Below are 26,081 nucleotides of genomic sequence, written 5' to 3' on the forward strand. Positions count from 1 at the left end.
AGAGTTCCAGAACTGTCAGACTCTGGCGTGAATAAGCCCCGCCCCCCCTGAGCTTTTAATGAGATTCACGATTGTGACCTCTGCATTACACAGAGTGGGGAGATTCAAGTCTGAACTCCCACTGAAAACATAATCGTGATTTACACCATTTTTCCCGCGAATTCAGCACTTTGAACTTTTTTGGGAGAATCGCCCCCAATATTTCTGTTAGAAATGTGGTTAATGGTTATTCTAAATGGATGTTTAAAGAAAAGATCTACTGCAAAAGTAAAATAAGACACTATTTGTGGGTCCATAAGTTACTTCCATTTGTGCCTCTTGTTGCCTTTTAGTTCCAGACAAATGGATTCTCCATCTTGCTTTTCTGAGTTAAGATATCAGGGCTTTACCACATTCCTTTTCATTTTTCCTCTCTCTTCCAAATATAATTTTTACTGGTATGTTTAGTTCCATGCCTTCGTCACTTTGTAATCACACTGCAGTAAAGCTATTAAATCAAATGCATTAATTTCTATCCACACTATTAATTAATATGTCTTGTTGTGAATGCTTTGCACAATCAGACATTGGGCAGGATTTTGCGGCCTTGCTCACCCCAAGTCCGGAAAATCCTGCCCGAGGTCAACAGACCTTTGCACAGTCTGTGTCCCGCCCCTTATGATTCCAGTGGCAGCAGGACAGGAAAATTCTGCCCATTGTGTCTTCAGCTTTTTTTCTATTTTGTCACTAAAGTCACCTTTGTCACTAATGCCCTATTATTTTTTTAAGCTCTTTGTTCCTCCTGATCCTTTTTTTTAGTCAAATCACTGCCCTTTTCCAGAACTGTGCCATTTTTCTTGCTGTATTTGAATGTTTCCATTCCTGCACCATCTTATCTCCTCCCCACAGCTCCACTGTCACTGTTAACAATTCTAGCAGGTCACAGCCAACTCTCACAAGCAGCAATGAAATACTCACCTAATAACCTCTTTCAGTTCTTGGTTGAGGCCTAAATATTGACCAAGCCACTGAAAAGAAATCCCTTACTCCTTGAATACATTTCCATCCTTTATGACCATCTGCAGGGACAGACAGGACCTTGGCTTGAATATTATTCAAAAGACCACATCTCCAACAGTGCAACACTGTCTTGATATTGTGCTGATATGCTGGCTTTCTCTTGAGCTGTTAACATATATCCAAATAAAACATGTCCTGTGCAAATTATCCCAACTTAAATGAATCCTAGTTCATTAGATGTAGACACACCTATTACCAAAATTTCTATCTGAACATTGCACGAAAGTTCCTCTTCCGGAGGTCCCCAATATCACAGATGCCAGTCTTCAGCCAATTCAATTCACTGCACGTGATATTAAGAAATGGCTGAAGGCAATGGGTATTGCAAAGGCTATGGACCCTGACAATATTCCAGCAACAGTTCTGAACACCTGTGCTCTAGAACTTGCCAAGCCACTAGCCAAGCTGTTTAAGTACAGTTACAACATTGGCATCTATCTGACAATGTGGAAAATTGCCCAGCTATGTCCTTACACAAAAGGCAGGAGAATCCAACCCAGCCAATTACCACTACATCAGTCTACTCCTGATCATCAGTAAAATAATGGAAGGAGTCTTCAGTGATGCTGTGAGGCGGCACTTGGTTAGCAATAACCTAAGTTATTGCTCCTGAACTCATTACAACTTTGATTCAAGTATGGACAAAAGAGCTGAACTCCAGAGGTGAGGTGAGAGTGACTGCCCTTGATATCAAGGTCACATTGGGCTGAGTATGGCATCAAGGAGTCCCAACAAAACTGGAGTCAATCGGAATTGGGGTAGAAAATACTTTGCTGGTTAAAATCATACCTAGCACAAAGGAAGTGGTTGTGGTTGTTGGAGGTCAATCATCTCAGCTCCAGGACATCTCTGCAGGATGTCCTCAGTGTTGTGTCCTAGGCCCAACCATCTTCAGCGACTTCACCAATGACCTTCCTTTCTTTATAGGATCAGAAGTGGGAACGTTCGCTGATGATTGCACAAAGTTCAGAACCATTCAGCACCAGTATCCTCAGATACAGAAGCAGTCCATGTCCAAATGTCCTGGCTTGGACTGACAAATAGCAGCTAACGTTTGTGCTACACTGTTGCAGGAGTTTCACAGCACTTCAACTATTGTATACCCCGCTCCTTGTAACTGACCAGGCGACACTGGGAGCTCAAGTTCAAGATTTTTATTCACATTATACCTCGGCCACTAGGGGACCACAGACTACCTGAATTAAGAAATCCAGTGGCAATCTCTTTGGCTCAACTACAAGCAATTAACATCTTCCAATCAAAGGTCTACATTTGTTTAAAAAGATATCTATAACCATTCACAACCAATAATTGTGATTATTAACTCTTCTACCTATTGTTCCTTGATTTTAGCAGACATACACAAGCTACAGCTGCATAGAATTGAATTGGTTTCTTCTGTCCGCATTGTGTGAAGGAAGCCTCCCTTATAATTAATACAGCTTGGTCCGTGACTGTTATCTGTAACTAGGGCAAATGGTTTCTCATCAAGAGTTTCTCTGTCTTTGAGAATTTCAGTAGCTAGCAGCTTATGTGATATTTAAACTTGTATGATTTTTAACCCTTTCGTTGCACACAAGTGCCAGGCAATGACCATCTCCAACAAGAGAGAATCTAACCATCACTCTTTGACATTCTCATCACTGAATACCCCAGTAAAAGCATCCTGGGGACTAGCACTCACCAGAAACTGAACTGGACTAGCCATATACAAAAGCAACTCTGAGGCTAGGGATGGGATTTTATGGCCTCGCTCATCCTGAAACCGTAAAATCCCACCCGAGGTCAATGGACCTTCCCACTGTCCACCCCTTGTCCGCTCCAATTCCCGTGGTGGGCGGGGTGGTAAACTTCTGGCCAAGGAACCCTGTGGCAAGTACCTCATCTCCTGACTTCCCAAAGTTGGTCTGCAAAGTCAGGAGTGTGATGGAATACTCTTCCTTTGCCTGGATGAGTGCACTCCAATAACACAAGAAGCTTGATATCTATCGGGCCAAAGCAGCCCGCTTGATTGGCACCCCATCTACAAACATTCACTCCTTCAACCACTGATGCACAGTGACAGTAGTATGTAACACCTACAAGATGCACTGCAGGAACTCACCAAAACCCCTTCAACAATACTTTTCAAACCCACATCCGCAACATCTAGACCAAAAGCAGCAGATGTGTGGGAATACCGCCACCTGTAGGCTCCTCTCCAAGCCACTCACCATCCTGTCCTGGAAATATATTGCTGGTCTTTCATTGTCACTGGGGCAAAATCCTGGAACTCCCTTCCGAAGAGCATGATGGATGTACCTACACAACGTGGACTGCAATGGTTTAAGAAGACAACTCACCACCACCTTGTCAAGGGCAATTAGGGATAGGCAATAAATGCTGACCTAGCCAGCGACACTCTTTGAACAATTATAATTTTGTTTTAAAGTTTTCAAATTTGCCTAAAATTGGTCATATGAAAGGTCAAAGCCTGCTCAAAATTACACATCCATATTCAATCCAATGCTAGCGTGTTCAGAGCTGTAAAAAGTACATTACACTAAGTGCACATGTCACGCAGCTTTAAGGTCTTATAACTGGAACTTCTCTTCAATCTGATGGTTCAAGCAGCACAGCAACAGTCTAACAGCGAAATGACATGAGCTGAATGAGTTAGCCTTTCCCACACTACTGGTAATTAACGTTAGGTGGAGCATAAGAAATTGGAAAATTAACAGAGGCACAAACCCCCTGTTTTTTACACCTATTGCTATTTCATCTTCAATCTTGGGGTGATGCTCAGAGTGATCATGTTGGAAGACTGCAAAGAGATAGAAGAAAGAAGAAAAGCTGCTGTTTCTCAATGAATATGCTAAAAGAAGTATTCATGCAAAGCAAGGAAATAATGCCCATTTATATCGCACAGCTCACAACATCCAGACTTCCCAAAGCACTTAACAGCCAAGTGAAGGGTAGTCACTATTATAACGAGGAAACATGGCTGCCAATGCATATACAGGAAAGTCTCGCAAACAGCAATGAGATAATGACTAGATAATCTGTTTGCGTAATTGATATAACTCAGGAAACCTGGAGAATTCCCTACTGTTTTTTGATACAGCACTATAGGATTTTCTTTTCCCCCCAGCCAACTGATGGGGCAGAAAGGGTCTGTTTAACCTTTCACCTGGAATGAAGGACAGCTCCCTCAGTACTATACTAGATTGTCAGCCTAGGCTAGGCACTCCTAACCTCTGGACTGAGACCTGAACTCAAAAGCTTTGGGTTCAGAGATAAGAGTGCAACCTACTGAGCCACAACAGCAGCTATGAAGGAGATAGACTGCCATTTCTCTCAAGTGATGTGACTAAGAAATTGGCAGTTATACTTTTCTACCCAATGTTAACCAAAACTATCTTGTTCATATATTGAAGCAGTATTTCCATAAACCAGCTCCCTGTGTAAAAACATTGGAAGTTTTGTAAAACAAAAACATCCCTGGTATCTGCATCACCCCCCAGGTCTTCAGTTAAGCAACAGCTGGAAGGTGCAAAATGAGAAACTGAAGGTGAGGACCTTAACCCAGCTCCAAGAGAATGTGTCATAAATATTTCATTATCTTGGAGCTGAATTTCATTTTATAGATGCAACCAGCAGATGTGATGAATGGCAGGCTGAATGAAGCCAAAGGGATTAAAAATTAATCCGGTTAAAAAATGCCATCACACAAACAATTGCGAGAATGTGGTCTCAGCAGACCATGAATTGAGAATGAATTGAGATTTCTAGCAAGAACGTTAAGACAGGAGATTCAGACATATGGAGGAACAGCAGGGGTTTCTGAATAAAACAACAACAATTTATATTTATATAGCACATTGGACATAATAAATATCCCAAGGTGCTTTACAGAAACATCATAAAACAAAGTATGACAGCCCACGTGAAATGTGAGGTCAGTTGACCAAAAGCCTGGTGAAAGAGATAGATTTTAAGTAACATCCTAAAAAAGGAATGTCAGGTGTAGAAGCAGAGAGAGTGTGGGGGGGAAGGGGGGGTGGTGTGGAAGGGGGTGGGGAAAATTCTAGATCCCAGGGCCCAGGCAACTGAAGGCACAGTCATCAATGGTGGGGCAATTGAAATAGGGAATGCTCTACAAGGCCAGGATTAGAGGAGCACAGATATCCTCGAGGGCTGAGGGGCTGGAGATTACAGAGATAAGAATACAGACAGAATCTGTTAAAAAAAAAAAGAGTTGCCATTGCTAGATCTAACGAAGTGGTGCGTCAGGCTCAAGGGGCTGAAAGGCCGAGCTACACCTGACCTTACTTTGCTTCAGCCTCTTGTAACAATGATAAGCTACTTACACTCTGGTTTTTTTTGTAATTATAATATTCTATAAAAGAAAGTGAATAATTGGAGGAAGGCAAAAGAAGTTATTCGCTAGAAGAGTTATTGGTATTTTCTTGTCAGGACAGAAACTAGATTTATCTTCACAACACAATGCAGTAAGTTTACCAGCGAACGATAGCAAAAATTCATGGGCGGCACGGTGGTACAGTGGTTAGCACTGCTGCCTCACAGCACCAGGGACCCGGGTTTGATTCTCGGCCTCGGGTCACTGTCTGTGTGGAGGTCGCATATTCCCCCCATGTCTGCGTGGGTTTCCTCCAGGTGCTCTGGGTTTTTTTATAGAATCCTGACAGTACAGAAGGAGGCCATTCAGCCCACCAAGTCTGCATCGACCACAATCAGGCCCCATTCTCATAACGCCACATATTTCCCTACAAATCCCCCTGACACTAGGCTCAATTTATCATGGCCAATCAACCTAACCTGTACATCTTTGGACTGTGGGAGGAAACCAGAGCACCCGGAGGAAACCCACGCAGGCACGGGGAGAACACACACCCGAGGTCGGAATTGAACCCGGGTCCCTGGCACTGTGAAGCAGCAGTGCTCACCATTGTACCACCATGCCCCCAGTTTCCTCCCACAGTCCAAAGACATGTGGGTTAAGTTGATTGGCCATTATAAATTTCCCCTTAGTGTTGAGGGGATTAACAGGGTTATGGGTATAGGACCTGAGTGGGATTGTTGCTGGTGCAGACTCGATGGGCCAAATGCCCTCCTTCTGCACCGTAGTCTCTATTATTCTATGATTCATATTCTGGGGTTTGCTTGTCTGTTCCAATTTAGACAACTATCTAATCATTAAGGCACATGTCTCTGGTTAATTCATCTGTAAAGGGCGGCCTTAACTAAATCAGTGAAATTACATGTGTTGGCTATTGCTAAACACCTTCCACTAACTCCACTACAATATTCAAACCATTCAATTCAGACAATGTGCACACACTGCATGGGTCATTTAATTATTTGATTCTTAGCAAATAATCATTTTAAAAAGGGAATAGGATAAATACTTGAAAATCAACAATTTATTGCTGGGGAGGAAAGGATAACCAAGTGAAAATAATTGGGCAGCTCTTCCCATGAGCTGGCACAGGGACGATGGGCTGAATGGCCTACCTCTATGCTCCATGGTACGATAATTAATGTAGAACTTACTGTGTCAGAACGACACTACTTAAACTCATCCATACTCAGCAAGTTTGGAAGCAATGCTGTACATTTCAAGTATTAGAAATCAATGATTCCTCGTTATTTCTTTTTGGAGGAGGGAAGGTTGGGTGTCGGAAGGGACACTTATTAAGGTTGGCACACTTCCAAAACCTACCCCGAGGCCCTCCTGCTAACTTTGGAAAGACAGTGTCAGCTATCTAAATGAAAACTATGACAACTGCAGAAAGTATACCTTATTTGCCCCAAAATGCAAAACAAGACAACAAATAAGGGAAAGTGATGAATGACCTACAGAAATCAGAGGTCATCCCACCCACAGACACCCACCCACACACACACACCCACACATACTATCTCTTCCTTGAAGCCCTGAGGATCTGGAGACTCCAGTTTGAATATCAAACGCTCATGAAAGAGAGAATTTGAATCTGTTCTGCATTTTAAACAAGTCCATTTCCTCCCGGATTAAATCCCGAAATTATAATTCATGGAATTAGAAGAATAACTGTTTCTTTTTTTTAAATACAGCTTTTATTTCTTCTGTTGAAGATACCAAAAGAAGGAATAAAACGGTTCCTTGAGATTATTACAATGCCTAAAAGCTAAACTAGTTGCGAGCTCCACACATTATTAAACTGTTTGTTCCTAAATAACTATCGCAAACCTGTCAATCTATAGATTATTCTCAGGATGTGCATTGCAACAATGGTGATATTGGGCAGTGGGGCCAGCTCTCAGATTTGAAAAAAAGATAATTTCAGGGAGATAGCCTGGACTGTGCTGAACTATGACAGCAGGGACCTGTGTATATTCATGGATAAAGTAAGGTGAAGCAGTCAGATTTTTTTTGATTGCTGGATCCCCGGGTAATCGGCTCCTTGGAACACAAGATGGGGAAAGCGAAACAAGGCAACCTATATAATCCGTATCTGAGAGAGCGCTTCTGGTAAGGAAGCCCAGAGAGGTTTGGCTCACGAGAGAGAGAGAGGTTCCCCCTTGTCCTTACCTATCTTGGCCAGCGATGCCAACATGATCCATAGCGTTATTTCGAAGGGGACCTGGACATGATGGTAGTCCAGGGAGAAGATCTTCAGTCTGTCTGCCAATGCACTGTGATTGTCTTCCTGCTCCGGGGTCCAGTCGGGTTGAATTGCTTTAGACTCCGGTTGCCGGCTGGAAGTGACCCAACTCTCGTTATTGTTCCTCTCGTTATTGCTCCTCTCGGCTGTTTTGGGGTCCGATACAGTTTCGGCGAGAGGTGAGCCCCCCGCTAGAAGTTCAGACAATAATAAGATGCCAATCCAGATACCGCAACGGGACATGATGAGCGGAGCCACTGAACAGCCTGTGCTCACACTACACCGCACCCTTTAAAAGTGAGCTGGAGACAGAGGCTGCTTACACTTAAAGCTGAAACGTCTTCCTTTCTTCTTTCGAAAGGTACATGGTTTTATTATAATCCGGATCCTCCCCGCTCTAAAGTGTTATCCTTTCTGTTTTGCTGGGGTTGGGTTTCAAACCTGACGTTCAGCTGTGAATCCAGACAGCGCAGAAATTGTAGGGCTATTCGACCAGGGTGGCTGGGTCTCACAGCCAATCCTAATCCTAATCTCACCTCATGTCCTCACTCTCAGACCCGCCGGCTTTGTTAGCGAGAAAGACAAAATAAAAGCAAAATACTGTGGATGCTGGAAATTTGAAACAAAACAATGCTGGAAAAACTAGGAGCATCTGTGGAGAGAGAAACACAGTTAATGTATCGAACCCGTATAACTCTTCTTCAGAGCTCTGAGTCCAGCATTTGTTACCCATTCTTAATTGCCCTTGAAAAGGTGGTGGTGAAAGGCCATCATGAACTATTGCAGTCCATGTGGTGTAGGTACACCCATGGTGCTGTCAGGAAGGGAGTTCCAGGATTTTGATCCAGTGATACTGAAAAATGGCGATATGTTTCCAAGTCAGGATGGGGAGTGACCATCCGAGCTCTGAAGAGGAGTCATGTTGGACTTGAAATGTTGACTCTGTTTCTCCCTCTCTCCATGATGCAGACAGACCTGCTGAATTTATCCAGCATTTTGTTTCACATCACCACCTCTAAGTTCTCCTCCAGGTCACTCAGCATATGGACAGCAGTAGTTCAAGATGGCGGCTCACCATCACTTTGTCAAGGGCCATTAAGCATGGGCAGCAAATGCTAGCCTCACAAGCGATGCCCATTCTCCCAGATACTAATTTAAAGGTTTTCTAAGAATACCATCACCCTGAAAAATAGAGCTAAACTTTAAACATACCCCTGACAAGAAACATGATATAAATATATATCTTAAAGGCACAGAATCATCACGCCTTCCTTCCCCTTAAAAAATTAAGCAACAATATGAAAAATTGCTTCATTTTTCTCTCGTTTTCACACTGTTAGTATGCTATCAGATATATATATATATGTATATATACATTTTATTACATCTAAGCATGCAACCATAACAGTAGTATAGTCCAGTTCAGTCTTTCTCTTCCAACATTGAATGTTCCTCCTTCTTTCATCAAAGTTGTAATGAAGCATTTGCAATCACATTCTTTCTTCCTGTTTTTCTCGACATGCTGCTGTTGTTCAACGGCCTCCTCTTTCTTTTCAGAGGCCTCTTTCTGTTCTTGCTCCTGCTTTGATTCTGAGTCAGAGCCCAGTTCCGTTGTCATGATTGTAAATTAATTCTGGTAACCTCAGAGCGTTGGGCAGGATCAGGATGCTAACGTTTTACATTGAATGCAAACTGGCACAAACCACTTCGGATTTGCTTTTTAATATCCTTCGCTGCGTCCAACCAGTTCATTTGATTTTCAGAATCCTGAAATGTCAAATCAAAGTAATATTTTTCCAGAAATTTGAACTGCTTACAGACTTCATCAAAGAGAACCTATCTCTTTGCATTTTCGCAACTTTGCATGTCTGTGTTCAGGGCCATCCAGAGAAGTCATTTTATCCCCATCCCCTTTCTTGTTAACTGGCCTTCATTCTTCTGTCAGGGAGTTCAACTCCACCTTCTGTTACAAAATTGTACATTCAAAATTCGTCCAGAGTCTCCAATTTTTAGCTTCAGCTTAGGGTTTTCTTCCTTTTCTGTTGATTTTCAATTGTGTCACAATCCCCAGTTCTAAACTGTTACTAAATTGTTTTTCGTACTCCTCTATACAGATGTTGCTTAATTGGAACAGCATTTTCTATATCTATATCATGCATAATTACTTTAGTACTTCCCAGTTTACCCCCACAAATACCTCCACATGATTGTAATAACTCTGTCAGGTCATTTTGATTTTCCTCCAGATGGAACGCAGTTGTTTATCCCACTTATGGATTGCTTCTTCATTATCCAATGTAATTTGAGGAATGTCAAATTCAGAATCATCTGAGTTGTAACAACTAACACATCTTTTTTCTGCTTGCTTCCCTATCAAAGTATCGTTTGAGCATATTAACATGAAACACTCTGTGAGTTTTCCTTTTACCTGGTGTTCTTAGCAAAATATTCACCTTACTCAATGTCCTTTTGATTTGATAAGGCCCACTGAACTTTGCTTTTACTGGTTCACCTACCACTGGCAATAGTATTATTAAAAGTTTATTTATTAGTCACATGTAGGCTTATATTAACACTGCAATGAAGTTACTGTGAAAATCCCCGAGTCACCACATTCCGGCACCTTTTCAGGTACACTGAGGGAGAATTTAGCATGATCAATGCATCTAACCGGCTCGGCTTTTGGACTGTGGGAGGAAACCCACGCAGGCACGGGGAGAACATGGAGACTTTGCACCGAAAGTGACCCAAACAAGAATAGATGCTGTGTCCCTGGCGCTGTGAGGCAGCAGTGCTAACCACTGTGCCACCGTGCCACCCCACTTCAACCCCACTAGCAAAACTACAAATTTTTGATCTCTTATCTGCTTCTTTTTTCATCAAATGCTGTGCCAATTTTAAACGCTGTCCAGCCAAATCACTCGCCCTAGTTAATCTTTCCCTAAAGTTTGACACATAGTCCAACAATGTAGTCTCAGAACGCTCACCAATTTCTCCTTGATCAACTAAAGTGGTCCTTTTATCTCATAACCAAAAATTAATTTGAAGGGACTGAATTTAGTTGTTCCATTAGGTGCATCCCTAATTTCAAAATGTACAAATGGAATTCCCTTATCCCAATCCTCTGGATAATCCTGACTAAAGGCCCTCAACATAGTCATTAAGTTTGATGCTCTAACACTTCCTGCAATTCTGGATGATATACAATTCTTTTAAATTACTTTACTGCTAAGTCATTCATAACTTCCCTGAATAACCTTTGCATAAAGGTATACCCTTGATTTTATTGAATTTCTGTGGGCAGTCCATATCTGGTAAAATAAGTAATTGCTCTATAGTCCTTTTAGCTGTAATGTTACGTAATTGAATGGCTTCCAGAAATCTAGTAGACACATCCCTTATAGTCAACAAATACTTATTACTACTTTTCAATTTAGGGAGGGGTCCCACACAATCAATTGGGACCCTTGTAAAATGTTCCTCAAATGCCGGAATGGGTGTCAGGTGCTGGTTTTATCACTACTTGAGGTTTTCTTTTTACATGACATGTGTGACATGTCCTGCAAATTTCAACTACAAATTTATGCAGTCCGGGCCAATAAAAATGCTTTTGTATTTTTGCGTGAATTTTCCTTACTCCTAAATAGCGTCCTATTGGAATTTCATGCGCTACCTGTCCAACACCTCCTTTCTATAACCCAATGGTAATACCACTTGATGAACGTCTGCCCATTTTTCATGTGCCTGAATAACTAAAGATCTCCATTTCACAATTAAGGCATCATTTTTAATGTAATAATGCTCCGGTATACGCTCAGATTCTTCTTCTGTGTATGCTTTCTAATACAACTGCTTTATCTCTTCATCTTTCTGCTGTAATTCTGCCGATTTTCCTGAATGTCTGCTTCATCCTCCATGTGTTCTTATTCTTTATCAACCATCTGGTCAAAAATTGTTCTCATAACTGAACCTTAATCTCCTTATCTTTACTCTTTGATTTCTCCTCCTCCTGTCTCAACCTTTATGATCTGCTTCCCACACAGTTGGGAAATATCCCAGGATATGCTTCTTGCAACACCTCAGTTGCTTGATTTTCCACTGACTTTTCAACGACAGTAGGCATCGCTTCCACCTGTGATCTAGTGAATATCATTACCCAAGATAAACTGTATCCCTGGAAAAGATAATTTCTCTATTACTTCTACCACCAATTCACCACTTTTCACCAAACTCTCCAACTTTACCTTACATAATGGAACACGAGTCTCTTCACCATTAATTCAACATATTACCACCTTTTCTGGCAGTACTCCTTCTGAACTACATTTTTCCTCATCTCTCACAATTAAAGATTGACTGGATCCTGTAGCCTGTGAAATCTCGCTTTATCTACTCCACCTTGTACACATGAGTAAACCTTACCCACATAAATAAATTCTTTGAAGAAATCTGGCATTTGCTTAACAGCCAACCTCCAAACATGCTATACATCTTTCACACATCTTCAGCTTCAACCATGGTTTCCTTTGCCACTTCAACAAATCCCACTAGCTTATCCTGTTTTACCATATCTGTCTTCCCAGTACTTTTCTTAAGCCACCAACATTATGACTTTGTGTGTCCAATTTTAGTAAATGAAAACATCTAAAGTTTCTTATTTCTCTTCCACCCTGTTTCCTTTTTAACCTGAGGTTAACTATCCTTACTGTCTCCAATGAGGTCTCCTTGGCCTTGACCTCCTGAGATTTTATCTTATCCCCAGAATGAAATTGATGTTGAAAACCAAACCGTGATTTATGAACCAATTCAAATCTGCCATTTTTGCTGCTACTCTCGCAGTTTGCATTTCTACCATTTCAAGTTCAAAGTTTTCTTTACAATTCCTGAAGTTCTAATGCTCTCTCTGTTTCTCTTTGTTCTGTCAAGGTGATTCTCTATTTTTCCCTTCCGTCTCTCTCTCTTTCCTTTTCCCTTGTATTGCCTTTAATTTATGCTGTTCAATTTCTTTTTCTTGTTGCAAATGTTTCATTTCTAATTCAACTTTAGCCAATTCCAATGATTCAGAGTGTGACTTTGGCAAATTTAAATGCTGAGCTATCACTGAAATTATCTTATCCTTTCTCACCCTTTCAGGTGCAGTTAACTGCAATGTGTTTGCCATATCCAAAAGCTCTGTTTTAACCACCTCTTCTAAACCGCCCTGTGTGAACTCTTCCACACTAAGGAAATCTTTAACAATTGAAAGAGCCATTTTTCCACAAGGCACTCCGTACTTAAACTAACTGAATGAAAAGAAACACCCGTTCCTCAACACCCATTGTCTTATAGCTTTTAATCCCGGAAAAGGGCATCCAATGCTTGTGAGGTTTCTGACCTGGTCGGAAACCTCAAGGTATATTATGAAGCCAGACAAGACCCCAGCAATTTTCTATTTTGGCATGAGTGTGAGGATAGGATGCTTCACTCCAAGCATGATTCTACTGACACACTGGGAAACTTTCATAAAACCAAACTTTATTTAACAATACAGTCTAATTATAACAAATGAATTAGCTTAACTTTTAATAATTTAATAATACTTAAACACAATGAGACACAATTTTTAACTGCTAACCTATCACTATGATTTCCAATCAAGCAATATTTATCTTATAGACTTAAATCTCTCTTTAAAATTAGTTAGCAAAATGCAGGTGTACTTGCTTTGACTTAGGTTACCAGCCCTGGAGCTTTCATAAAAACCATGAGGGAGAGAGACAGAGAGACACTCTTTCTTCTGGCAGTCCAGGCAGCAACTGCTTGTACTTTAAAATTAAAATTAAACCCTTTCTTTCCTGTAAGCTTAGCTCCTGTCAATCAACCTAATCAAAACCTTACTCTGAAACCCCAAGGGAACCTAAGTAAACACAAATGCATTAGCTTTGCTTAAGCACTCTGAGGTTTTACGGTCTCGCTCATCCCGAAACTGTAAAATCCCACCTGAGGTCAATGGACCTTCCCATTGTCTGCCCCAATCCCCAAGGTGGGCGGGGAGGTAAAATTCCAGTATCCCTGTCTAAAGTTAGTACTTTTCTTGTTCTCCCAGCTACTAATTTAAAGGTGTTCGTAGACAAACCATCACCCTGCAAAACAGAGCTGAATTTTAAACATATCCCTTACAAGAAACATGATATGGATATGTTTCTTAGAAGCACAGTATTATCAAAATACTCTGTTTTTTATCAGCCAGCCAATCTTCTATTCATGCAAATATGTTACCCCCTACAACGTGAGCTTTTATCTTCCACATTAAACTTTGATATGGCACCTCATCAAATGCCTTCTGGAAATCCACTGGTTCCTCTTTATCCACAACGCATGATACTTGTTCAAAGAACTCCAATAAATTGGTTAAGCATGATGATCCGTTCACAAAACCAGGCTGACTCTTCCAGATTACTTCGAGTTTTTCCAAGTGCCCAGTTATAACCATCTTAATGATTGATTCAACACCATCCCCAGTCAAGCTAACTTGCCTGTACTTTTCTGTTTTCTGCTTCCCCGCCTTCTTGAATGGAGGGTTTATTTGTTACGTAACATTTTCAGAATATAGCGGATTTTGAAAATTAAAACCAACATCAACACATCTATAACATCATGTGCCATCACTTTTCAGTCCTGAGAATGAAGTCTATCTGGACCTGAAGACCTCTCAGCCAGAAGCTCCGTCAGTATACTCAGTACCACTTCCCTAGTGACAGTAATTTCACCAAGTTCCTCTCTCTCTTCCACCTCCTGATTTACAGCTATTACTGGAATGGTTTTTGTATTTTCTACAATGAAGTTAGAAACAAAATATTTATTCATTTCATCTGCCATTTTCTTATTATCTACAATTGATTCCCCATTCTCACTCTCAACGGGACCAACACTCACTTTACTTACTCTTTTCCTTGTTCAATGCTTGTGGAAACTCTTGATATTTGTTTTTACATTTCCAGCTAACTTCCTTTCATACACTAATTTCTTTCCCCTGCTACACCTTTTAGTCATGCTGTTCTTGATTTGATTTGATTTGATTTTTATTGTCACTTGTACTGGGATACAATGAAAAGTATTGTTTCTTGCGCACTATACAGGCAAAACATGCTGTTCATAGAGTACTTGGGGGAAAAGGAAAAGGATAGGGTGCAGAATATAGTGTTGCAGCTACAGGTAAGGCTAAGAGACAGATCAGCTTAACAAATGATAGGACCATTCAAAAGTCTGATGACAGCAGGGAAGAAGCTGTTCTTGAGTCGGTTGGTACGTGTTTTCAGACTTTTGTATAATTTTCCCAATGGAAGAAGGTAGAATAGAGAATATCTGGGGTACCTGGGGTCCTTGGTTACGCTGGCTGCTTTTCCGAAGCAGTGGGAAGTGTAGATGGAGTCAATACTTTGGAGGCTGGTTTGAGTGATGGACTGGGCTTCGTTCACAATTCTTTGTAGTTTCTTGCTGTCTTGGTCAGAGCAGGAGACACACCAAGCTCTGATACAACCAGAAAGGATGCTTCCTATGGTGCATCTGTAAAAATTGGTGAGAGTCATAGTGGACATGCCGAATTTCCTTAGCCTTCTGAGAAAGTAGAGGCATTGGTGGGCTTTCTTAACTGTAGCATCAGCGAGGGAGATCCAGGATAGATTGTTGGTGATCTGAATATCGAGGAACTTGAAGTTCTCAACCATCTCTACTTCGTCCCCATTGATGTAGACAGGTGCATGTCCTCCCCTATGTTTCCTTAAGTCGATGACTGTCTCCTTCATTTTGCTGACATTGAGGGATAGATTCTTGTCGTCGCACAATTCACCAGATTCTTTGGGCACGATTTTACCATCAAGTTGCACCCGTTTTCGGGCACGAAAATTTGGTAAAGGCGGGTGTGAGGCGAGTAGCACGACCCATGCCCGCCTCCACACTGGTTCCCCCTTTACCAAGGCCCGAAAATGGCCGCGATCAGGACTGCACCTGAAACGGGCAATACGGCCATTTAAATACATTTGCATGCATTTAAATTGACTTAATGGGCTGCACGCCCAACCTTACTGGCACTTCCCTCATTGCCACTGCTTTTGCCCATCCAGAATCAGCGTGAAACAGACATGCTCCAGTTAGTGAGGAGGTAGGTGGCAAGCATCCGACAGCTCTCTGCTTGAGATCGGTGGGAGGTGGGGAGGTGGGTCCGACGACTCTCTGCTTGAGATGGGTGGGAGGGGAGGGGCGGAGGGGAGTCCGCTGCCACTCTGCCTGAAATCAGTGAGGGAGAAGGGGAGTCTGCTGCCATTCTGCCTGAAATCAGTGAGGGGGAAGGGGGAGAGGGACCCACAATCAGTATGGGTGGTGGGAGGGGGTAGGGGGGTATAAGGGGGTCAGTAATGTTGTGGGGCAATGTCTGTGGGGGCCAGCGGGAGGCATTATCCGGCCTGGAGCGATGTGGCAGCGGAGCCGCATTTTATCATTTGTTTTCTGCGCATGCATGGTTGGAGGCTCTGATCGGAGCTGCAGGGTTTCGGGTGCGTTAAGCCCCATCCACAGGTTTCTGCAGCGCGATTCGGAATTGCTGATATTTTTCAGGCAGAGTGCGTAATGGGGCACCTCAGAACGGGTCTAAAAGTCGGATCTGAAACACTCCCAGTTTTAAGTCCTTTATCTCTTTCCTATACTTCATTTTGTCGTCGTTTGAGATCTGACCCACTATGGTGATGTCATCAGCAAACTTGAAAATGGAATTGGAGCAGAATTTGGCCACACAGTCATAAGTGTATAAGGAGTATAGTAAGGGGCTGAGGACAAAGTCTTGTAGGGCACCGGTATTAAGGATAATCATGGAGGAGATTATGTTATCTATCCTTACTGATTGCAGATTATGGGTTTGGAAGTCGAGGATCCAATCATAGAGGGAGGAGCAGAGCCCTAGACCACGGATTTTCAGATGAGTTTTGTTGGAATTATGGTGTTGAAGGCTGAGCTGTAGTCAATAAATAGGAGTCTGGCATAAGTGTTCTTGTTATCCAGGTGTTCCAGTGCTGAGTGTAGGACCAGGGAGATGGCGCCTGCTGTGGACCTGTTGCAGCAATAGGTGAACTGCGGTTGATGCAGACAATCTGGAAGACTGGAGTTGGTGGCTGGAATTTTACCGCCTCTCTTGCCAGAGGAATCAGAGTGAGAGAGGGGTGGCCATGGAAAGGTCCATTGACCTCGGGTCGGATTTTACAGTTTTGGGACAAACAAGGCTGTAAAATCCCACCCGATGTGTTCTTTACGTTCTGACCAATCATCTGACCTGCCCCTCATTTTGAGCATTTATATCCTTTTTCCTTGAGTTTGATGCTTTTCTTAACTTCTTTAGCTAATCACAGATGGTAAATCCTTCCCTTAGAATGTTTCTTTATAGTAGGAATAGACTTATTTTGAGTATTCTGAAATACCCCGTTAAATATCTTCCACTTCTCTATCGATCTGTCCTCTAGCCTAGTATCCCAGTTAACTCAGTTTTCGTACACACATAGTTGCACTTATTTAAGGTTAAAATACTAGTCTTAGACCCACTCTTCTCCATTTCAAACTGTATGTAAAATTCAATTATATTGTAGTTGCTGCTACCTCGGGGTGCCTTTACTCTGAAGTCATTAATTAATCCAGTCACATTACACAATACCAAATCTAATATAACCTGCACTCTGGTTGGTTCTAAAATGTGCTGCTTAAAGGAACCATCTCTAAAGCATTCTATAAGCTCCTCACCCAGATTAGCAGTGCAAATCTAATTTTTTCAGTTTATACATAGATAAAAATCACCCATGATTATTGCTGTCCCTTTATCACAAGTACCCAATATTTTTTCTATACTTTGTCCTACATTGTGGTTACTGTTAGAGGGCCTGTGGACAACTCCCACTAGGGACGTCTTTTCTTTGCTATCCACAGCCATACCGATTCTACATCCTGATCTCCTGAATGGTGGCACAGTGACACAATGATTAGCACTGCTGTCTCACAGCGCCAGGGACCCAGCTTTGATTCCTGGCTTGGGTCACTGTCTGTATGGAGTTTGCACATTCTGCCCAAGTCTGCATCGGTTTCCCCAGGATGCTTCAGTTTCCTCCCACAGTCCCGAAGACGTGCTGGTTAGGTGCATTGGCTATGCTAAATTCTCCCTCAGTGTACCCGAACAGGTGGCGCAGTGAGGCAACTAGGGGATTTTCACAGTAACTTCATTGCAGTGTTAATGTAAGCCTACTTGTGACACTAAAAAATAAACTTAAGCTTAACTAAGATCATCTCTAACTATTGCACAAATGCCATGCTTGATTAACAGTGTTATCCCCCCACCATTGCTGAGCTTCCTGTCTTCTTGAATGCCATATACCCCTCAAAGTATAGGACCCAATCCTTGTCACCCGCAGCCATACCCCCATAATAGCTGTTAGTTCCTATTTACTTACTTCAATTTGTTTACTTCGTAATTAATGCTGCAGAGTCTTTAGTTTAGTCTTTTTATTATTCTTGTAGCATCTAGACTTGGCTATTGGTCTTATGTTTTTTTTTCTCACTGTCCCTGCCATTCTCTTCCCCTGATTTCCCATATTATTATTATTGTCTCCTGCCTTGACTCTACCCCTTGATTTGCTGCGTCTAACCAGCGAATCCCCCTTCTTTAGTTTAAAGCCCTCTCTATTTCCCTACTTATGCAGTTTGCAAGAACACTGGTCCCAGCATGCTTCTGTACCAATGGTACAGCCCCCACTTTCCCTGGTACTGATGCCAGTGCCCCAGAACCCACTTCTCCCACACAAGTCTTTGAGACACATGCTCATCTCTCTTGCATGGGGCAGGCAACACAGCTGTATGGTGGACTCTGGCCCTTTGCTACAGAGAACAGTGTCAATCCCCCTCACTATACCATCCCCTACTACCACTACAATGCCTCTTACTCCCTCCATTTGAATGGTTTCCAGTATCACAGTGCCATGGCGAGTCTGCTCATCTAGCCTGCATCCCCCATTCTCATCAAAACAAGCTGAGGGAACATCAAACCTGTTGGAAAACCGCAAAATCTGACATTCCTGCACTCCTGCTCTGGGTCCCCTTCCCTGCCTCACTTGCTGTCATGCCCTATCCCTGACCATTGACCAAATCTGAGGACCCTATCCCAAGTGGTGTGACTGCCTCCTGGTGAAAAGCATCTAGGTAATATTCCCCTCCCTGATGTGTCTCCGTGTCTGCAGCTCAGCGTCCAGCTCAGTGACTCTGAGCCAAATCCCCTCGAGCAGCAAACACTTACTGCAGAGGTATTTGCTCCCGAGCACAATGTTATCCAGGAACTTACATATGCTGCAGCCTTGGCACATCACCTGTCCTGCCTTCCTTAATGTGTTTTAATTAATTACTTAATTGCATTAATAAACTTTTATAGCTCTTTATATATTTTACAAACGTTATGACTAGTTTATATGCTATTTTAAACCTTAGGACTGGAACAGATCTTAATCACTTACCAGATACAGACCAAACAGTCAGCTCCTGTCTCAATAGAATAAAATCCAAGTCTTACAAGGAATGAAAGGTAGAAAAGCAAAAGGATAGGGTGGCCCAGTGACACAATGGTTAGCACTGCTGCCTCACAGCTCCAGGGACCTGGGTTCGATTCCCGGCTTGGGTCACTGTCCGTGTGGAGTTTGCACATTCTCCCTGTGTCTGCGTGGGTTCCCTCCGGGTGCTCCAGTTTCCTCCCACAGTCCAAAGATGTGTGGGTTAGGTGGATTGGCCATGCTAAATTGCCCCTTCGTGTCAGGGGGACTAGCTAGGGGAAATGCATGGGGTTATGGGGGTAGGACCTGGGTAGAATTGTGGTCAGTGCAGATTCGAGGGGCCAAATGGCCTCCTTCTGCATTGTAGGATTCTATGATTCAAAGATTCTACCTCCTTTCCCAACTCCCCGACTCACCAAACTCCAAGTGTGCACGCAGTTCCTCAGTTGCACTACTTTGCTCTGGAGCAGTTGATAACTCCATGCTGCTGAGGAGTTGGTGTTCAGGGAGGCCCCAGAGCAATTGATACCTCCATGAAACTGAAATGAAACTGCTCTGTTGGACTCTAAGTTGAACAAAGAGAAGCCTGTGATGAGCGGTGGTTGTCTGCTTGTTACGAGAGAGCTGAGATCATGCAGGTGGTTGGGTCTGGCTGACCCAATGGGACACAGTCTTGGACGGAGTGATTGAGCAGCTGGGAAATGAGCAGCCGCTGGGGCAATTTGAGCTGGAATTCAGTCGCCTCACAACTCATCACAAATAATAAATGCCAGAAGGCTTCCAGGCTGAATTGGAGCTGCTGTTGAGGAAAATCCGAGGCTATGTCCTAAATTCCCTTGTAAGGAAAACAGAATTTGAAAGAATTTTGTGACTCACATTGATCACTGACGTCTGGGTGGGTATTTGATTTGATTTGATTTATTATTGTCACATGTATTAGTATACAGTAGAAAGTATTGTTTCTTGTATGCTATACAGACAAAGTATACTGTTCATAGAGTACATGGGAGAGAAGGAAAGGAGAGGGTACAGAATGTAGTGTTACAGTCATAGCTAAGGTGTGGAGATAAACTTAATATGAGGTAGCTCCATTCAAGGGTCTGATGGCAGCAGGGAAGAAGCTGTTCTTGAGTTAGTTAGTACATAACCTCAGACTTTTGTATCTTTTTCCGGACAGAAGAAGATGGGAGAGAATATGTGCGGGGTGCGTGGCGTCCTTGATTATGCTGGCTGCTTTTCCAAGGCAGCGGAAAGTGTAGGCAGAATCAATGGATGGGAGATCAGTTTACGTGATGGACTGGGCTACATTCACGACCCTTTGTAGTTTCTTGTGGTCTTGGGCAGAGCAGGAGCCACACCAAGCTGTGATATATCCAGAAAGAATGCTTTCTATGCAAAAATATTTCAATTAAAAAGCTGAAAAAATCTGTGGTACCTGTGTAGGTCGTACCTGCCATTAAGGTGCAGTTTATGATGTGTTTGATCACAGTTTGTCTGTGATCTCATGTTTACTTCATGTTAATTCTGTATGTTTGAGTATTAGGTAAATGGTATTGATTGTTTTCACTCTTCAATTTTGCGTAATAAAAAATCTTCTACTAGTCTATGGCTGTGGAATCTGGTGGTTTTATTCTCTTCGTGAGCAGCTGGGGTTTCGAATTTCATCGACTTTACAATAAAAGTTACTGGACCCGAACCGGATCGTAACAGTAAACATATGGTTAGTGAGTTGTCTGTGGTGCAATGAGAGCTGTAATGACTGCACTATGAGTCATTCAATCACCTACACATATTATTGGCAAAAAGCTGCATTTTCCAAAGCACAAAGCAGCTATTTAGTCCTTGGAGGTAGTGTTAGGGGGCCATGTCCATCTATGCACTGAATGATTGGGATGTACCATCAATTACAGGAGATAAAGACATTTCTGTAAGAATTTCCAGATGATTGAAGCACTCTTACAAGAAATCTGAAGAAAATGAATATAACATATGGGTTGACAAGTTCCCAATGCCCTGACCTCTTCTGAAGCATTTGGTGCAATAGGTATGGGAAGAAACATTAGAATCAAAGATGGATTTCCAGAATTCACAGGATCTGGCAAGTTCCCAGGTTGATCTGAAGAGATTTTACTACGGTAAGCTTACACTATCAATATGCATAACAACCATCTGCCACAAGAAGACATACAAGTAAGTCATCCCTGGCAAACATCGATTCCCACTTCTCCATGGAAACAAGTAAGAGGATGCTAACTCAGTGATGCATTGGCATTGGAGAAATAGAGCAAGGAATGCTTAGTATGAACAGGAATAATGGATAACAGCAATGTAAAGATGAACATAGGAACAAAATAAGGCCATTCAGCCCCTCAATCCTGTTCCTCTTTTCAATGAAATCATGGATGATCCATATCTTGTGATTCTGAAGCTTGTATTTTTTGAGGCAGAGTCAAACTGAAAAGGGGAAATTGAGAAAGGAAACTGACTCTCCCAGCTTCTCAGGAAACTGAGACTGGAAACCAAACTTATGGGGAGTTGAAAGCATATGAAAAGGCGATGATGATCCCAGTGGTTCAGTATGGACAGCATGAAGGAGACAGGGGCTACATCCAGAACCTGAGAATAGGCAAATATACAGTTGCTGTGGTTGTTTCTGTCAGGAAGATATCCTTGGTGGATCTACACTACCCAAACTGTTATGACCGGGATGGGAGGACTGTGCTACAGGTCATGCCATAAGTGTAAATGCTTAAATCACTCATCAAAATGGCCAATTGTTCACCTTTTCTACTGCTGGACCCAGATTCTTTAATCAGACTTCTTTCAATTAACTCAGAGTAATTGATTTATCATGAAACAAAATTTATTTTTTACAAACAAGCTGCAAAACTGGTTAGCATATAATTTGTCATCTGGAAGTATAATAATTTGTCCCTTTTTAAAAACCCAACCCATACACATGAAACACCAAACATAGGACAAAACAATAAGGTCTCTGCAAAGGTTGGTGTCAGGGAACAATTTTAAAATGATAAAGTTCGAAAAGGCCTTGACACTGTTGATCTGCTGATCCTGCATGCGAAGACAGATTGCTGGTCACTATAGTTGTCTGGAAGTCCTTTCCAAAGGATCCTTGTTAAAATGCTTTTTTTGTTAACTCTGGTTGTTGTAGCTTCGCAGACCTTCAAATATACATAGGTTATATTGGGATGAGTGTTTCGCATTGGAGGTGAATGCCCACTCTGGACTCAGGAACATACAGAAAGAGAGAGAGAGGAACAATCTTGAATGTCTCCCAGTTCAGATGATTCAGTCAATCAGCATGGCCAACAGCGTGGCAGCAGCAGCTATCATTCCCCCACTCAATTAAAGATTTGCTGATCATTTAGCTGAGTTTTCTGTGATTTGTTAGAAAAAGCAGACTGCTCACAGTCCAAGGTAAACTTGTAGTCTTTTTGAAATAAAAATCCAGGTCAGTTCCCAGGCATGTATCCCGATTTCCAATCAATTTTTAAAATTACATACAGTTTTGGAGAATAACTGTCATAAGCAGGGTGCTATTGCTGGTGAAGACCATGCCAGGAGAACTCACATTATTAATGTGTTGCTGTCAGCTGGAGATCAGGATAAATCCTAAAAGAAGCACAGCATGAAATTTTTCATGAGTAAGATAGAGTTTTGAAGGACTTTGTGACTAAGATTGATGACAACTATGCTGAGTGGATTGCCAAGCCAATTCTCTAAATCTGTCTGTGTTGTACCTACCATTTAATGTATAATTTATAGTTTAATAATCAACCCCACTTTACCTCTTTAATTTATGTTTATTCTAGGCTTTAGAATGGATAAGATCATACTTAGTGCTTGCCTTTTTTGACTCTTGCATAGTCAAAAGAATCTTTTCAAAACCATAGAATCTTCTGGCTTCATTCTTTCAGTAAATAACTGTGATTTTTGATTTTGTCCAAAAGGAAGTGACTGTTCTTGACCAAGGTCATAACAATCTTAAATCCATCTAACCACCAGGGTTCCCTGAATACCCTTTCCTAAATCGACAGATTTCAGTTTTGCAATTTTCAATTGACCTAACCTTAGCAGCTTTTTGAGGAGCGAGTTCCAGATTTCTGCTGCCATTTTTGTGGAGAAATGCTTCCAGACATCATCCTTGAATAGCCTAGCTGTAAAGTTAAGGTTACGTCCCTTTAATCTAGAATCCTCACTGATGGATAAACAATGTAAGATATGGTTGAAGTAATGCATATACCAGCCGGCATGCATAGCAACATTATCAAAAGATGATTCACACAATGAATGCTCACATGTTAAGGTGTCAGTGTGGTACTGCTTCAGTTGGAGCAGTGATGTGAGGCCCATCTGGGTTCTGAGTGCGGCCCATGACATATTGTATTTACTATTGCCCACGCACAGCGTTGCCACATTCCACTGATTTCTTTCCATGTATTTTTTCCACTGAAGTGAGATGCACGTATAGCAAGGGAATGTGAAGTGAAGTGTGTGCTGATTGCTCACGACATTGACTATGAGAGCCGTTGGACTCTCTGTGTCCAATGTGTAAATATTTCTTTCGTTTTTATCATGTGAAATTTATGATATTTCTATTTATTTATAAATGATTAAGCATATTCCATAACTCATTATGAAATATTTGGCGTGTATTAAATGTATTTAATCTTATTTATGGGGTCATGGTTAGTGAACAAGCCCGATTTCAATCTTGTGGCCCACTGAGATGAAGGAGAGTCTCTCATGCGGCCCACTCACCAGCCCAGGTTGCCCTTCACTGAATTGAAGCATATAGGCCACTGAGTGCAACTATGTGGCACTGCCACTGCTCCATGCACTTTCAATGCGTTGGTATGTGGCTCAGTGATTGCACTCTTGCCTTGGGATTCCAACGTTCTGAATTCAAGTTTTACTCTAGAGATGTGGGCTGTAATTCTCCCAAAAGTGCTGAATTGGTGGGAAAATGGTTCCAGATCCCGACTGTTTTGTCAGTTCAGCTTCTCACCCGAATCTCCCCATTCTGTGCACTGCAGAGGTCCCAATCGTGAATCTCAATGAAAACCCAGGGGGGCGGGGCATATTCACACCGGAGTCTGACAGCTCTGGAACTCTGCGTATGCGCAGTGGTCCCGATCTGTCAGTCTCCCCATTTGCTGACCAGCTCAATCGCTGGCCAACCCAAGACCCCCACAGTGCTGTCCCTCCAGCCAACCCCCCCCCCCACCACCACCACCCCCCCCCCCACCACCACCACTCCCCCCCCCCCCACCACCACCACCCCACCCCCCACCACCCCACCCCCCCACCACCCCCCCCCCCACCACCCCCCCCCACCACCACCACCCCCCCCACCCCCCCACCACCACCCCCACCACCCCCCTCCACCACCAACCCCCCACCCCCCCCCACCACCACCCCCCCAGCCCCCACCCCACCACCACCAACACCCCCCCCCACCACCCCCCCCAACACCACCACCACCACCACCCCCCCCACCACCACCATCCCCCCCACCAGCCCCCCCACCCCCACCACCCCCCCCACCACCACCCCCCCCACCCCCCCCACCACCCACCACCATCACCACCCCCCCAACCCACCCCCCCACCCCCCCCCACCCCACCACCCCCACCCTCCCACCCCCCCATCACCACCCCCCCCACCCCCCCACCCCACCCCACCACCCCCCCACCCCACCCCCCCACCCCCCCACCCCACCCCCCACCACCACCACCCCCACCACCACCACCCCCCCCACCCCCCCACCCCACCCCACCCCTCCACCCCCCCCACACCACCCCCCACCACCACCACCCCCCCACCACCACCCCCCCCACAACCACCACCACCCCCACCACCACCCCCCCCACCACCACCCACCACCAACCCCCCCACCCACCCCCTCCACCACCCACCACCATCACCACCCCCCCCACCCCACCCACCCCCCCACCCCACCCCCCCACCACCCCACCCCCCCCACCCCCCCCACCCCCCCCACCACCACCCCCCCCACCCCCCACCCCCCCCACCCCACCCCCCCACCACCACCCCCCCCACCACCACCACCACCCCCCCACCAACCCCCCACCCCCACCCCCCCCACCACCACGCCCCCACCAACCCCCCCACCAACCCCCCCACCACCACCACCACCACCCCCACCACCTCCCCCCACCACCACCCCCCACCACCACCCCCTCCCCACCACCACCACCACCTCCCCCACCCCCACCCCCACCCCCCCCACCACCCCCCCACCACCCCCCACCACCCCCCACCACCACCCACCACCCCCCCCCACCAGCACCCACCACCACCCCGCCCCCACCCCCCCCACCACCACCACCCCCCCCCCACCACCCCCCCACCACCACCCCCTCCCCACCACCACCACCACCCCCACCCCCCCCACCACCCCCCCACCACCCCCCACCACCCCCCACCACCCCCCACCACCCCCCCCCACCAGCACCCACCACCACCCCGCCCCCACCCCCCCCACCACCACCACCCCCCACCACCACCCCCCCCACCACCACCCCCCCCACCACCACCCCCCCCACCACCGCCACCACCCCCACCACCCCCACCACCCCCCCCACCCCCCCAACCCCCCCCACCCCCCCAACCCCCCCACCCCCCCACCTCCCCCCCCCACCCCCCCCCACCCCCCCCAACCCCCCCCACCCCCCCAACCCCCCACCTCCCCCCCACCCCACCACCCCCCCCACCCCCCCACCCCCCCCCACCCCCCCCCCCACCCCCCACCCCCCCACCCCCCCACCCCCCCACCTCCCCC

The 26,081-nt window shown here is 44.5% G+C and overlaps 1 protein-coding gene across 1 annotated transcript in view; it reads right to left on the minus strand.

Moving 5' to 3' along the window:
* The window catches only part of LOC144488533 (sodium/hydrogen exchanger 2-like), a 52,934-nt gene extending 43,610 nt beyond the window's left edge, over window positions 1–9,324 (minus strand). The window contains exons 1-2 of the mRNA XM_078206587.1: window positions 9,201–9,324; window positions 7,634–7,897 (exon numbers count right to left, since the gene is read on the minus strand). Coding sequence (XP_078062713.1) covers window positions 7,634–7,897; window positions 9,201–9,324 — 388 coding nt within the window. The remainder of the gene's footprint in view (window positions 1–7,633; window positions 7,898–9,200) is intronic.
* Between the last annotated feature and the right edge of the window lie 16,757 nt (window positions 9,325–26,081).

Source organism: Mustelus asterias, unplaced genomic scaffold (assembly GCF_964213995.1).
Source record: "Mustelus asterias unplaced genomic scaffold, sMusAst1.hap1.1 HAP1_SCAFFOLD_1639, whole genome shotgun sequence".
In the NCBI taxonomy this organism is placed as follows: Eukaryota; Metazoa; Chordata; class Chondrichthyes; order Carcharhiniformes; family Triakidae; genus Mustelus; species Mustelus asterias.